The sequence below is a fragment of the Panthera onca genome, chromosome C1 (genome assembly GCF_046562875.1).
Source record: "Panthera onca isolate mPanOnc1 chromosome C1, mPanOnc1 haplotype 2, whole genome shotgun sequence".
NCBI classification, from domain to species: Eukaryota; Metazoa; Chordata; class Mammalia; order Carnivora; family Felidae; genus Panthera; species Panthera onca.
Genome location: NC_138346.1, coordinates 215,580,889 through 215,595,295, shown reverse-complemented (window position 1 = coordinate 215,595,295; position 14,407 = coordinate 215,580,889). Strand labels below are relative to the sequence as shown.

At 45.9% G+C, this 14,407-nt stretch overlaps 1 protein-coding gene across 9 annotated transcripts in view; it reads right to left on the bottom strand.

Annotated features, from left to right (window-relative positions):
• RERE (arginine-glutamic acid dipeptide repeats) overlaps positions 1-14,407 on the bottom strand; it is a 424,018-nt gene that overhangs the window by 84,531 nt on the left and 325,080 nt on the right. For all 9 annotated transcript variants that reach the window (XM_060621655.3, XM_060621656.3, XM_060621657.3 and 6 more), the window contains one exon: positions 7,971-8,069. In XM_060621655.3, the coding sequence (XP_060477638.1) occupies positions 7,971-8,069 (99 nt within the window). The remainder of the gene's footprint in view (positions 1-7,970; positions 8,070-14,407) is intronic.

The following is a 14,407-nucleotide window of genomic DNA, read 5'->3' as shown; positions in this document are numbered from 1 at the left end:
GTATGTGAAATGCAAGGTCATGGCTGAATTTGTAGATTTAACCCAGAGGCAACTTCTATTGACATGAAACACTGTAATAAATTTTTGAAATATCTCTCTCCTTCTAATGTTCAGCCTATCTCATTTACTAAAGGATTTTAAAATACGTTTCTCTTTACAGGTTGTTATGCAGTAGAGCCTTCCTGCAAACTAACTGACAAAATTGATTGCCTTATACCAACTCTTCCACACATATAATTGATTTTTAATTCACCGTCTCATTTTCGAATGGACTTGGCAGTAATATACTCCACTCTATTCACACTATTGACTTGTTTAAAAAAGGGTTTGATTCAAAGGCTGATGGGCGTCAATCATAGGAAAAATAGTTCAATCTCATTAATACTTGAAGCATTGTGCAAATTTTACTTGTATCTCTATTTTCCTCTTTTATTGACTTGTTTATTTTTTAAAGATTTTATTTTTTTTTTCAACGTTTTTTTTTTTTTTTTTTTTTTTTATTTATTTTTGGGACAGAGAGAGACAGAGCATGAACGGGGGAGGGGCAGAGAGAGAGGGAGACACAGAATCGGAAACAGGCTCCAGGCTCCGAGCCATCAGCCCAGAGCCTGACGCGGGGCTCGAACTCACGGACCGTGAGATCGTGACCTGGCTGAAGTCGGACGCTTAACCGACTGCGCCACCCAGGCGCCCCTAAAGATTTTATTTTTTGAAGTAATCTCTATGTAGACCCAATGTGGGGCTCCCACCTACAAACCCAAGATCAAGAGGTGTATGCTCTACTGACTGAGCCAGCCAGGCACCCTTATAGTTTTCTTTTTTAACACCAAGGACGGATTTTTGCTATGGACCATAGGAACACATAACACGAGTAATAATATATAAATATGTATATATGTGTATACATATATACATATATGTATACATATATACATATACGTATATATGTATATAACTTATGTGTAAATAATATGCCAAAATGTCTACTTATCTTTCCTACCCTCCTATCTCAGAATTAAGTTGTTCGTAAGAGGCAGTACCAATTAATTTAAAATTAGAGGAAGGGTAATTAGTTGAGAGAAACAGCTACTTCAATTTAAAATTTACTAACTACCTATTCTGTGTTGCAGAGGTATAGAAAGGTACCTCTAGTTCAAGTTCTGGGTATATCGTAAACATTCTCAGATTAAGATTTCTTATGAAAGTGAGAATTCCAATAAAATGATTCAACTTATGAAAGTTTACAAACACATACACCAATGTACATACAGGAACAAAGACACAAAGAGGGCAGGAAACCTAGAAACTGGGATGGTAGTGAGGTTTCAACTCCCCTGTAATGATTTTGTAATGATATCCTCACAACAGAGATGATTCACATAAAATTTACAAGAGAAAAAAAAAATGAATGGGTTCATATTAGATGACCGACAGGACCCTCCTATCACCAACATTTCTGAATGACTATATAAAATGCCCCACAACTCTAGAAACCTGGTCGTTTCTAAAAATCGATACCATACAATTAAGGCTTCCCTTATATTGAAAATACACAACTTAAAACTAAACGCTGAGATTATGGACATCTGAAAACCCACACGATGGTAACTGCAGGCTGAGGAGGGCTGGTTCTCTTCCCCTGTCATCATCCCCATCTCTGCTTTCACCTCCAAAACCTCCTGCTGCCAGACAGGACCTTAACTCTGGTTTTGCTGTGGATTCCATTTTCTACAGCTGCCACACAAACAGCAAATAAAATTCATTGTATTTTAAGCAGCTCTGTCTTCTGGCACATCCCCCCCACTAAGCAGCTCTGTCTTCTGGCACATCCAGATGCCTGGCTTGAAAAGAGTGAACAAGGAAAACAATGTTTTCTTGAGCAGACATTCCAAAAAGGGCCTAACAGAGGCGTCTGAAGACGCTGCTGGGAGAGACACCCCTCAAACAGCTGTGTGTGTCCTGTGGCAATCATTCCTTGACCAGCCACATGGGTTCATCGGTTTACAAATATTCAGACAATTAGTTTGGCATGTCATGTCAATTTTGAAAGAAGGATTTTCGTTTGTGTTTATGATAACACTGAGCTTTATGCTGAAGGACAGCTTAGACGTTTTAAAATTTATGAATTTGTAAATCCATGCACACGACCAGTTAGTTTCTCACCGCACCAGGGATGAACTATCTTTGGATAAAAATGTTAGAGATCATTTGTATCTAGGCTGTTCACTCAATGTAGGACATCAACGCTGATACCCAATATTGAAAGGGAAGCATATTTCCAGATAAAAGTTACAGTTACCCATGACCAAGTGGAATCCCCTGCGGGAACACCAGAAGCAACAAAGCCTTCACCTCAGGCGACACCTGGAGTTTTGCTGAAAGCCACCTGGACATGAAAAGAACGTCCCAAACAAACCTGGCCAAGTGGATGGGAAGCAAAGGGTGAAGCGTGCAGCTCAGTGCAGCACCCAACCTTACAACCTTGCAAGTCAGGCCACACTCCACAAGGAAAATGCAGGCCCTGAATTTTAAAAAGAATTCAATTAGCATCCCCAGCATTTCCATAATCAACAGCTGAATGCTAATTAAGAGCACAGCAGCCAGCAGCAATGGAATCCCAGCGCAATAAGCAACAGCAAGCACAGCAAATGCTACCTTCAGCTCACGTGCATAAATAAGCAGAATTAATAACTACCCGAGCATGGAAGGGTGACTTAATCTGTTTCGATTAGGTGCAGTTCAGCCTGGGGCCTTTGTGGTATATTTAAATGTGTTCATCATGTTTAATTAAAAACCTAATAATCTAGAGTTTCTTTTACTTTTTCTTTTCTTTTTTTAACAAGTTCTGATCAGTATTTTTCTCCTCTTTCTCTTCCTAAGTCCTACTCATTTAAATGGCTCCCTGATACGGAACAATATTTTTAGCATAACGTAAGTGAAACTGGTTAACCGTCAGTACAACTCCCAAACGCAGTAGCCAGCCATGCACTTTGGTTCCATCCAACTGACCTAGCATTTCTTTGAAACTGCCTCTCTGATCTGACCCAGTTTATTTAGCCTGAGAGACTGCCTTGAGCTAGCTACCAAGGAGTTTCTCACTCATTCCACTAAAGCAGAGCTCAACTGTCACTTTCTGGCCTAGAATTTGACAGAAATTGGCCCAAATCTGGTATCCATTCCCCAAGATTTAAAGTATTTCAGCCCCCAAAGAAACTTCAGTAAGAAATACCATATCTACAGGGGCACGCGCCTAGGTGGCTCAGTTGGTTAAGCGTCCAATTTTGACTCGGGTCATGATCTCACAGCTCCTAGGTTTGAGCCCCATGTCAGGCTCTGTGCTGACAGCTCGGAGCCTGGAGCCTGCTTCAGATTCTGTGTCTCCCTCTCTCTCTGCCCCTCCCCTGCTCATGCTCTGTCACTCAAAAATAAATAAACATTTAAAAAAATAGTAACATATAAAAAAGAAACACCATTATCAATAGATACACAAGCGGTCAAAGGAATCACGGAGAGAAAATGTAAAATGAAAAGCCTCTCACTGTGTAATTTTGAGGCCTAAAATCTCAACAATTAGTTAATATCTGAAGACCTAGGATGAAGAAATTGGGTGGTGTTATCACAAAGAATATAGGAAATTTTTTCCAAAGGTAAAATTTTAAGGTCAGCTTTGAGCGCATGTAAAAGTTTTTCTCTGATGCATAATTATTAACTATTTACAAGTTTTAAAATGTTGGAGTGAAGGCAATCTTTTTTTTTTTAAATATTTACTTTTGAGAGAGAGAGAGACAGAGTGCAAGTGGGAGAGAGGCAGAGAGAGAGGGAGACACAGAATCCAAAGCAGGCTCCAGGCTCCGAGCTGTCAGCACAGAGCTCAACGCAGGGCTCGAACTTTCGAACCTCAAGATCATGACCTGAGCTGAAGCCCCAGGACGATCTCAATTAAAGAATCTTGGGTGCCTGGGTGGCTCAGTGGGTTCAGTGTCTGACTTTGGCTCAGGTCATGATCTTGTAGTTCGTGGGATTGAGCCTCATGTTGCTCTCAGCTGTCAGGACAGAACCTGCTTCAGATTCTTTGTCCACCCCTGCCCCCCACCTCCGTCCCTCCCCGGAAGATGTGCGCTCTCTCTCTCAAAAATAAACATTAAAAAAAATTTTTTTTTAATCTTTATTCACTTTTGAGAGACAGAGCATAAGTGGAGGAAGGGCACAGAGAGAGGGGAGACACAGAATCCCAAGCAGGCTCCAGGCTCTGAGCTGTCAGCACAGAGCCCGATGTGGGGCTCGAACCCACGAACCGTGAGATCATGACCTGAGCCGAAGTCAGACGCTTACTGACTGAGCCACCCAAGTGGTGTCCCAAAAATAAACATTTTTTTAAAATTAAAAAAAAAAATCTTTACAAACAATAATCTTGAATAAAGAGTTGTTAATATTCTTCAAGCCCCTCTTAGAGACATTAGTCTCTACCAGACCCCATCAGTTAAGTCCCTGCTCTTAAGTTTATGAACTAGGAGGGCAATCAACTCAGAAGTAAAGCCTGTGAGGAGGAGCGGAGGAAGGGGCAGGAAAAAGCCAGGGGCAGGCTGCTAACAAACGCTGCAAACTGGGGAAACAACTCAGAAGAGGGCGCGATCAGAGCGGGCTGGGCCCGGGAACTGCCCTGAACCTCAAAGAGCGGTGAAAAGCAGCGAGGGCGTGCACTGGCGAGATGGGGAGAGATTTGTCTGATCAGGGAGCAGCGCACCCGCAGGAGCCAGGACGCACAGGGGCCGCGTGTTCCCAGCCCGGCCAGCGGTTTGCACTGTCAGGTGCTCATTCCACCAACCCTTGCACACAGGAGTGTCCGGTTCATATAAATGCAAAGGAAAACAACTTCATCGACGCTGCTGCAGTTAGATCAAATGGATATACTGCAGACAGTGATGCTTAAAAATAAGTAAAATGTCAGGGCGCCTGGGTGGCTCAGTCAGATGAGCGTCTGGCTCTGGATTTCGGCTCAGGTCATGATCTCACTGTTTGTGGGTTTGAGCCCCGCGTTGGGGCTCTGTGATGACAGTGTGGAGCCTGCTTGGGATTCTCTCTCCCCATCTCTCTCTGCCCCTTCCCCTCCAAAATAAATAAACTAAAAAATAACTAAAACGTCCAGGTACACAGAAAACGTGGGAGGGGAAAAAGAAGAGAGGTAGGCCCACGTACTTACTTTAGTTGGGACACGCTTTGCTTACTCCTGTTGAGTGCTGGGGTGGGAAATGAGGGGACTTCCAGGGAAGAGGCCGCACACACAGAGGGTGATGCTCTTGCAGCCAAAACCAGGCCAAGGCAGGACCTCACTAGTGACGGTGCCTCGCTGCCACATCGAGCTGGTCCAAGATTTGAGAGGCTCCCTTCAGCCTATCAATTATTCAATCTCTCTTTCCCATTCACTTTTGAGGTTTTAGAAAATGAAGCTTAACTTCCTATAAATAAGGGGACGGCCATTTGATCTCTGAGTTCTGCAAGGGCTGGAGGCCTGCCAACATATTTCTCAAAACCTACACCGAAACAAGAAGCAGACACGATAGAAATGAGCCCAATGACAAGGGCTTATGCAGTTACGGACCATTATCATGTCCGCCTAGAGTCGTGCTTCACTTTTTAAAATAAAGCCGAGCGTTTTCTGATGTGTAAGACTCCCCTTTCCCTCCCACCGGCTGCCGACAGCAGGGACACGGTTCACATTGTGCCCAAGAGAAGCGAGTGCAGCAGGAAAAGGAAAGCAGCTTTCTTTTCAGTGAGAGTCTTTAAATTCCAGGGCGAATGAGAGGTCTGGGAGACAGGAAGGGTGAGTGCCTGGCCGCCCGGCCGCCCGGCCGCTGAGGAGCCCTGGGGCATCAGCGCTAAGGAAGGAACAAGAAGGGCATCGGGGCACGTGGGCGCTGATGGGGTCTCCGGGTTGGTGGCATTTCACACATTCCTTCCATCCTTTCACCTCCCCACATCTTTCTGGCACCAAGACTTCCCGAGGAACTTTAAAATTTCATCAGTCACAAGTCGGATCTCCTTGTCACAGAAACGGGTCCACAGTGAAAACCACATCCACGGGACTTTAAAAAACAAACGAATGTGACGTGTGTACTCTGCCAGTGTCTGAACAGGAACAGATGTTTAAGATGCCCCCAACTCTTTACTGATCGTGTAAAGGTTTTAAACTTTTAATTTCTAAACAGCAGCACCCACCTCATCATGCGTCTGATAAGCTGCAAGTGTTAACGGGCTATGAAAAAGCTCTCTCCGACCAAGCCTTCAGGGGCCGCTTCAGTCCGCCCCTGCTACCTCCTCGTCTCCTACTTTGCCCCCGACTGCCCAACCCCCACGTGGCCTTTCCTCGAACAATCGCCTTGGCTCTTGCTCCAACGTGCACCCAGGGTCTCGCCATTTCCCACCGGCACTGCCACCATGCTGTCCGCTCACCGGTCTCAGGCCCGGATGCTCGCAACTGCCCCGGAAGCCCACCTGCGACTCAGTGGCCAGAGGGCGCCCGCCAGCAGGTGATGGTACCCTCTGCTCAGAATCTGCCCACGCAGAGCGAAGAGCGAGGCACCGACCGTGGGTCCGCAGGCCGCGCCCGATCCCCGCACTATCCCTTCCCCGCAGACACATGCCTGCCTCCGTCCTGAATGCACCCGGGGCCCGGAGTTCTCTCTCCCGGCCACGCTTTCACCGTAGGGCCCCGATCTAAAAGGCTCACCTCTGCTCAAATGGTTCTTACCAGGCCTTTCCTCAGCCCCTTCTGCCACACAGCCCCTCACCCGGCTTACTCCCCATCCTCCTTGCCTACTCCGTCTTCCCCAGCGTGTGTGTGTACCGCCACTTAACAAATATTGATTTACAGACGGTCTCTCCTCTGAAAACAAACACAAGCCTCGTGAGGAGGGACCTTTGCTCTTGATACGGCTCCTAGCACAGCACCCGGCACACAACAAGTACTCGATAAATATTGTCGAAATAAACAAAAGAGCAAGATCAGGAAAGCACCAAGAGCTTCTAAGCACGCTTTCTTAGCAGATTCAGAACACAGGCGAGGAACTTAAAATCGACAGGTCTACCAGTGACAGCCACCATCTTCGTTTCTTTCAACCTAAAGGGCAAACGTCAAGCCGTAACACGCAAACACGAGACCGTATCTGCAAGAGCACAAGCAGTCTGTAAGTCTCTGACAGCAACGCCTTTCAGAAGTCACAAGATGGGGATGTAGCTCCATGGGAACTCAGTCGGCTGGGACAGGAATCGTGGGTTTTCAATCTGTGCTTGTGGGCACCTATCTTATCTCCCTACCTTCTTTGCTGAGCCACGATGACAGGACGAATATGTAAGATCCACTATATTTATATAATCGGGTCTATGCTACCTGCTTTTGAGTAACGTCCTTCAGCAGGTTAGGGATCCCGCTGGCCCTCCAAATAAAAACAAGGCAACAGCCCCGCTCTAGGTTACGCAGCAAATGGTTTTAACGCTTATGTCTTAAGGGGCATGCGGGCGGCTCAGTCGGTCGAGTGTCCGACTCGGCTCAGGTCGTGATCTCACGGTTCATTGAGTTCGAGCCCCGAGTCAGGCTCTGTGCCGACAGCACCGAGCCGGCTTCAGATCCTCTATCCTCCTTTCTCTGCCCCTCCCCTGCTCACGCTTTCTCTCTCAAAAATAAAAAATAAGCATTAAAAAATGCTTATGTCTTAAAATAGGCATCAAACACTGACTTGCTGAAACCAGCCAACCAACCCTACAGATTCTTCTGTCTTTCCATGAAACCGGAGAACATCCTTCCCACTGAGCTTCCTAAAAAGCAAGTCTTTCTGTGCAACTTTGAGGTTTAAAGTCTCCTTCCTTTGACTGCTGGGTACCACGGACAGTCCCCGGAGGAGCAGGGAGGTCACGCACGGAGAAGCAGACACCCCGGTGACCCAGACCGCAGGGCCAGTCCCTTCCGAGCTCACCACTTCGTCCTCGGTCCAGCACTTCTCGATCAGCTTGGGCACGGGCTTCTTGACCAGGCGCTGCAGGGCTTTGCCAGCGTCATAACCACTTTCATGGAGCTAAAGCAACAACAACAACAACAGTTTTAGTCAGATAAGTGTGCCAAGTAGCAGATCTGGAAGCAAATCAATGAAAGAGAAGCCCTGCGTTTGTCCTGACAGAAGAATCACGGAACGGGCATGCTCGTCAGCAGAATTCACATCCCCCCACCCCAGGTCCAGCAGTTCGGGGAAAGGGAGGCAGGCAAGGCAGAGAACATTTTGGCAAGAACAGAACAACGCTAAGAACAGTAACATTTACTGAACATCTGACCTGGCACAGAGGTAAACACATTCCTCGTGCTCATTATTTTTTTTTAATCCTGTATTTTTTTAATTCTCTCATTTAAGCTTATGGGGCAGGAAGTATAGTCACCTCATTTTATGGATAAGGAAACTGAGGCATAGAAAGGTCAAGTGTAAAGGTGCTCACCACACTAAACCAGTAGGCGGTAAAGCCAAGACTCCGACCAGGCAACATGATTCCCACTCACCCTCGTCCCCTTCTCCCCAGAGCAGTTCAAAGACCTACTGCATTATGTTATCTCCTGGTAGCATTTCTGAAGTCTTGCTACTGTAGTCATTTCATTAAAAAAATCTGAAGTACCTAAACTATACGAGCTTTGTAATGAAACTCTGTAACAGCATACTAACTGCTCAGCACACACGAATGAAGATACTGGTTTACCTACACATTCCTCTTAGGACCAGACTTCTCTCTCATCAAAGGTGATCAACCTTTCCCACTCCACATCCTTTCCAACCCCAGGCAGTGCCTGACACCGCTCCCCCTCTCTATCTCGCAAAGACACTCCTTTCCTGTTCACGTGACCCCAGTCCTCTTCCACTTGCAGACAATGGAGTGAAGGAGCAGGTAGAAGGATCCTCTGGCTTAACCTCCCACCTCCCACCTGTGGCTGTCACTTCAGAATTCTCACCGGAAATCTGACTTTCCTCTACATATCTAGTTCCCTGGCACAAGAATCCGTTTTGGCTAGGGGTGCCTGGGTGGCTCGGTCGGTCGAGCGTCTGACTTCGGCCCAGGTAACGATCCCACGCTCCGTAGGTTCCAGACCCACGTTGGGCTCTGTGCGGACAGCTCAGAGCCTGGAGCCTGCTTTGGATTCTGCATCTCCCTCTCTCTCTGCCCCTCTCCCACTCTGTCTCTCAAAAATAAATGAACGCTAAAAAAAAAAAAAAAAAAAAAAAAAAGAACCCGTTTTGGCTAAGACCCGTATCTCCAGTACCTCACAGTCCGTTGCGTATGGAGATCCAGCAGAAATACCAGTTACGTTAATAAATAAATTCCTTCAACTATCGTCCCTATACAGACTCCACCCCAATCTAAAGCTCAGTTGATTCAAATTCATTTGGCCTCATGCTGACTGAGCGCCTACCGTGTTCTAGGCAATGTAACAGACCCCAGGCATACACCAGTGAAAGAAACAGGCAAAGGCACCCCTGTGCTCATGGAGTAGACCCGACCTTCTCACCCGTGCTTCAATCCCTTACCTGGATGATTCACCAGCATCTGCTGCAGACTCAGTACAAATAAAGTACAAACCTTAGTAACCCATGATTTTTATTTCAGGAAACTTGCAAACCACTGGGGATGTGTTGTGAGGACACAATACAGATGAGATGACGAGACCAAGCAGGCTATAGTAATTGCTACCCGCCCTGGTGTAAGTCAAGAGCTCCAGACTCAGAAGACAAGAGCGTGCGGTGTTTCCCCTCTTTAGTAGAAGACTCATAGGAAAGACACACAGACCGCCTTCCTGGCAACTGCAGCAGGCCTAGGCTGAGCATATAGTAAGCCTGCAGTAAATATTTGTTGAATAAATTAAAATAATATTTGAAACATACCCAGCAAGCCTCTCTTCTAACTATTCAACTGCTATTGGAAGGGCTATGACAAATATCCATTTTCATCGTTCAGTCAGAGAAAGTATTACAAGTTAAAATTTCCTGAGTATTCTCACAGTTTGGGGGACCTCAATTAATTTTAAATCCAGGTCCAAGGAAGTCCAGGCTATATGTTAATTATAACAACAAGTCCCTACATTAAAACGAAACAGAACAAAACACCTATAGCAACAATCCACGTTGGATCCTGTTTTGATGATGATACTGGGTGTGTGCTGAGGGTATATGTCATGAATATGAATGCTAGATATTAACTTTTATACCTTCGTAACATTCATCATTAGACTTTAAAAAATAAAATAGTATACTATACTATAAATACCATACTAAATAAATCCTAAAATAAAATAGCATAATTTGGAAACATTTGAAAACTGTCCAGGGTCGCCTGGGTGACTCAGTCAGTTAAGAGTACAACCCTTGGTTTCGGCTCAGGTCATGATCCCAGAGTCATGGGATCAAGCCCCGCCTCGGGCTCTATGCTGAAAGCACGATTCTCTCTCTCCCCCCTCTCTCTGCCCCTCCCCTGCTTCCACTCACACTACACATGCTCGTTCTCTCTCAAAATAAACTTAAAAAAAAAAAAAACAACCCGTCTAATCTAGACTTCTTTCAGAAATATAAAAAGATGAAAACAAAGTTAGGTTTTCAAATTTTGCCCAATATCTAGAACAAGCAGATACGTGTCAAGCTCTATAATATAACAAGAATCTAGAATATGAGGTTAACAACATGGATCAGAACTGAATAAAAGAAAAAAATTGCAGGCCTATTTCATTCTTTAAAAAGCACATATTTTAGTGATAATCTGAAGTCAATTCAAGTTGATCAGGTCATAAATTCTTAATAAAAAGCTTATGGGAGACTAACAACATTTCTTCAGAGGTAATTATATATATACCTGGGGTAATTGTAAAGAGACAAAAGACCGTGGACTCTGGAGCCAGACAATCAGATTCAAACACTAGGTCTGTTACTTACTAAGTATGTGAACTCAGACGAGCTACTCATCTTCTCTGGGCCTTAATTCTGTCATCTTTAAAAATGAGAGGAGGGGCACCTGGGTGGCTCAGTCAGTTGAGCGTCCGACTTCAGCTCAGTTCATGATCTCACAGTTTGTGGGTTTGAGCCCCGCGTCGGGCTCTGCGCTGGCTGCTTGCCCAGAGCCTGGAGCCTGCCTCGGATTCTGTGTCTCCTTCTCTCTCTGCCCCTCCCCTGTTCATGCTCTGTCTCACTCTGTTTCTCAAAAATAGATAAATGCAAAAAAAAAAAAAAAAAAAAAAAATTTTTTTTTTTAATAAAAATGAGTAGAACAGGGGCGTCTGGGTGGCTCAGTCAGTTAAGTGTCCAGCTCTTGATTTTTGGCTCAGGTCATGATCTCACAGTTGTGAGGCTGAGCCCCATGTCGGGCTCCACACTGATGGCGCGGAGCCTGCTTGGGATTCTCTCTCTCTCTCTGCCCCTCCTCCCGCCCTCACGCGCACACCCGGGCATTCTCTCTCTCTCAAAATAAAAATTAAAAATTAAAATTAAATTAAAAATAAAAATAAACTTTAAAAAATGGAAGAGTGAGAACTTCTACCTCTTAGGGGATTATGAGGTTAGCATTAGAAAAAAGCATGAAAATTGCCCAGAACTGTACCTAGCACATAATATACTAAATGAGTATTAGCAATTCATTTTTAAAAGGGAAGAGAAAAAAAAATAAAGGAAGGAGCCTCTACTCAATTTTCACCAATTTTCTAGATTAGACAGTAGTCTTTCCAGAGAGAGACAAAAACTGTTAAACTATAAACAAAACCACTTATGTTTCACATAATTATTCATGTTCATAATTTTGGAAGTTTGACTAAAACTCTGGTACAGTACACAGGAAAAATTAAGAAGAATTTTAAATCTTCTGTGGCTGATGGGAGAACGTAAGGCCTCTTCCAAAAGTGAGCGGCTGAAGGAGCAGAGCCAATGAAACGTCATCAGCCCTCCCTGTGCCATTCCTGCCTCTCGGGGAACCGAGGACGGTTCTGAACGAGACTCGGAAGACAGGTTCCAAATGCCTCGCCGAGCTTCTGGTTGTCTGGTCTGTCGGACAGGCTGGCCAGTGCGTGTGCGGCGCCCTCCAAGAGATCCCCGCCGGGTGGCTAATGTCCCCGAAGCACAGGCTGGCGCTCGCACCCCTGCACGAATCTGCACTGGACACCACGCTCTCCGTGGCGTGGGCCGTACCCTGGGCTTCCTGCTGCTACTCTGCTCTCTAAATACTGGCCAATGCCTTCCTTTCGTCCCGTCCACCGTCTGCCTGTCCTCTTAAAATATCCCCGTTCCTGACCTTTCCGTGGAAGGAATCCAATAAATATTTAGTGTCTACCCCTCCCCCCCTCTAGAAAGACATTCAAAAAGTCAGAACTACGGGATTGTTCACCAACAGTGATGAAATATTTACTGAACAAATGAAGTTCGGGCATTACTGCGCTGTCCTCAATATGCATAAAGGCTGGGACACAGGCTGGGTCGGGGGGGGGGGGGGGGGCTCTGCCTTCCCTCTTCCTAGGGAACCAAAACAAACCTCTCTACACACTCACCTTCTTCTGAATGTTACTAACATTTATTTCTACTTTCTAGGAATTCTAAGAACACTCTGAGTTTTCATTTCTTTATGGAAATACTTTAATGATACTTCATTAAAGATGTACTTTTAGCATACAAAAAGTCATTATGGCCCACACAGCTTCACAAAAATGAAGATTACATTTTGAGCCCTTGGGGAAAATTACTGTTGTTGAGGACACCCTTCGTTCCTTCCACAGGTGTCTGCAGAGTGCTAAACTGCCAGGGACAGATATAGCTCACGAAGAACAAAGAGAACGGTCAGCAGGAAAGTAAGACCGAGAAGGGTCTGTAACAGTCACTGCAAAGTCTCAGTCTTGCAGAATGTGTCTATCTAAATCTCACATTCAAAATCTAGGGTCCCAAAAGGCTGGGGACTACCTTCTTTAGTCCACATATCAAGCAACAGGGAAGGCCTTCTAAAAGGGGGTTTGTTTTCTAGATGACCACGAAGATTTCCTTTCTTTGGGTTGGAGACAAAATAATGCTTGAGGAAGAGCTTAACTGGGTATTTCCACTGTATTCCTTATGTAAATTAGAATTAAGTCTACCAAAATACTGGCTATCTTAAATCTCTAAAATTGTCATTAACAACATTCCCCTCTAATATAGTGTCGAGCTCTAACAGATTAAAGTAATTTCACCTTGAGGAAAACATGATGTGGGTTTCAAATTTTAAACCCCTGATCACAGCCATACACACACATTCATATAGTCAGGAAATGCAGTATAGGCTTCCCAATATTGCTAAGGTAAAAGGTCCTTTAATGTGAATAAAATTCTCTTCCATTTCTCCAGAGAAGACTGTTCAAAGAAATTGCAACGAAGACAGGGGGAGAACCCCTCAAACGTCTTACAGCTTCACTTTGTAGCCTTGGAAAAGCAATTAAAGCAAGGTAAGTAAACCTTCTGTCCATTCTGCAACCGAGCAAGGCTGGTAAGATCTGGGATTAAATGCGATTTTAATGTAGAGTACAGTGAGCTGTACCATTTTAGAGCAGATGGGAAAAGACCACTGCAAAATGCAGGGACCAAGAAAAAGCATCGTTACTCAACCAGCTTCCAATGTTTACGAGCTACTGGGGAGAGAAGCATTTAGATCTTACACCATCCCCATCACCCCGCCAGCCACTAAAGCAGGATGTCATTCAGCAGAAACCACTGTTTTCAAATCCATCATCACAAGGGGTGTGTGTGTGTGTGTGTGTGTGTGTGTGTGCGCGCGCGCGCGCGCGCCCCGCACGTAATCCAATGATCAAGGAGGCACAGACTTGTAAATCTGCTGCTTCCGCATCACTGAACTGCAAGTCTGCACTTCTACACGAGTAAAATCAGTCTCTCCCTAAACCACAGGTCGATACCCGGGGAATCTGATAACAAGACGGTGGTTCTTCAACGCGCCAGCCTTTCAAGTCACTCCATCCCGGAACGATCCCGGCCCGGTTGTTTTCCTGCGCTTTGCTCTTTGTTCCCCGGGCCTGGCTCCGCAGAACCCTCGGGCCGCGTTCCTTCCTCGGCCTTTGGTCCGTTCACTGTGAAACGGCCAACAGGACCCTCCCGCACCGGGGGCCCACCCGCGTCTACCGGGCCTCCCGGCGGCCGTGGGGCCCGGGGGGACGGCCCCGCCTCAGAGGCAGGCTGCGGGCACCACGTTCTCTCTGCCCCCCGTCCCGTCAGCAAGGGCCAACTAAGCGGCTCCCAGGGCCACCGCCGCGCTAGCAAGGACCCGCACGAGCGAGCCAGCCGGGCGGACGCGGCAGGAGCCGTGGCGCTAAAAACGAGAGCAGCTTGAGGAACACGCTCCCGGTCTGGTTCCACCGTGGCAAACG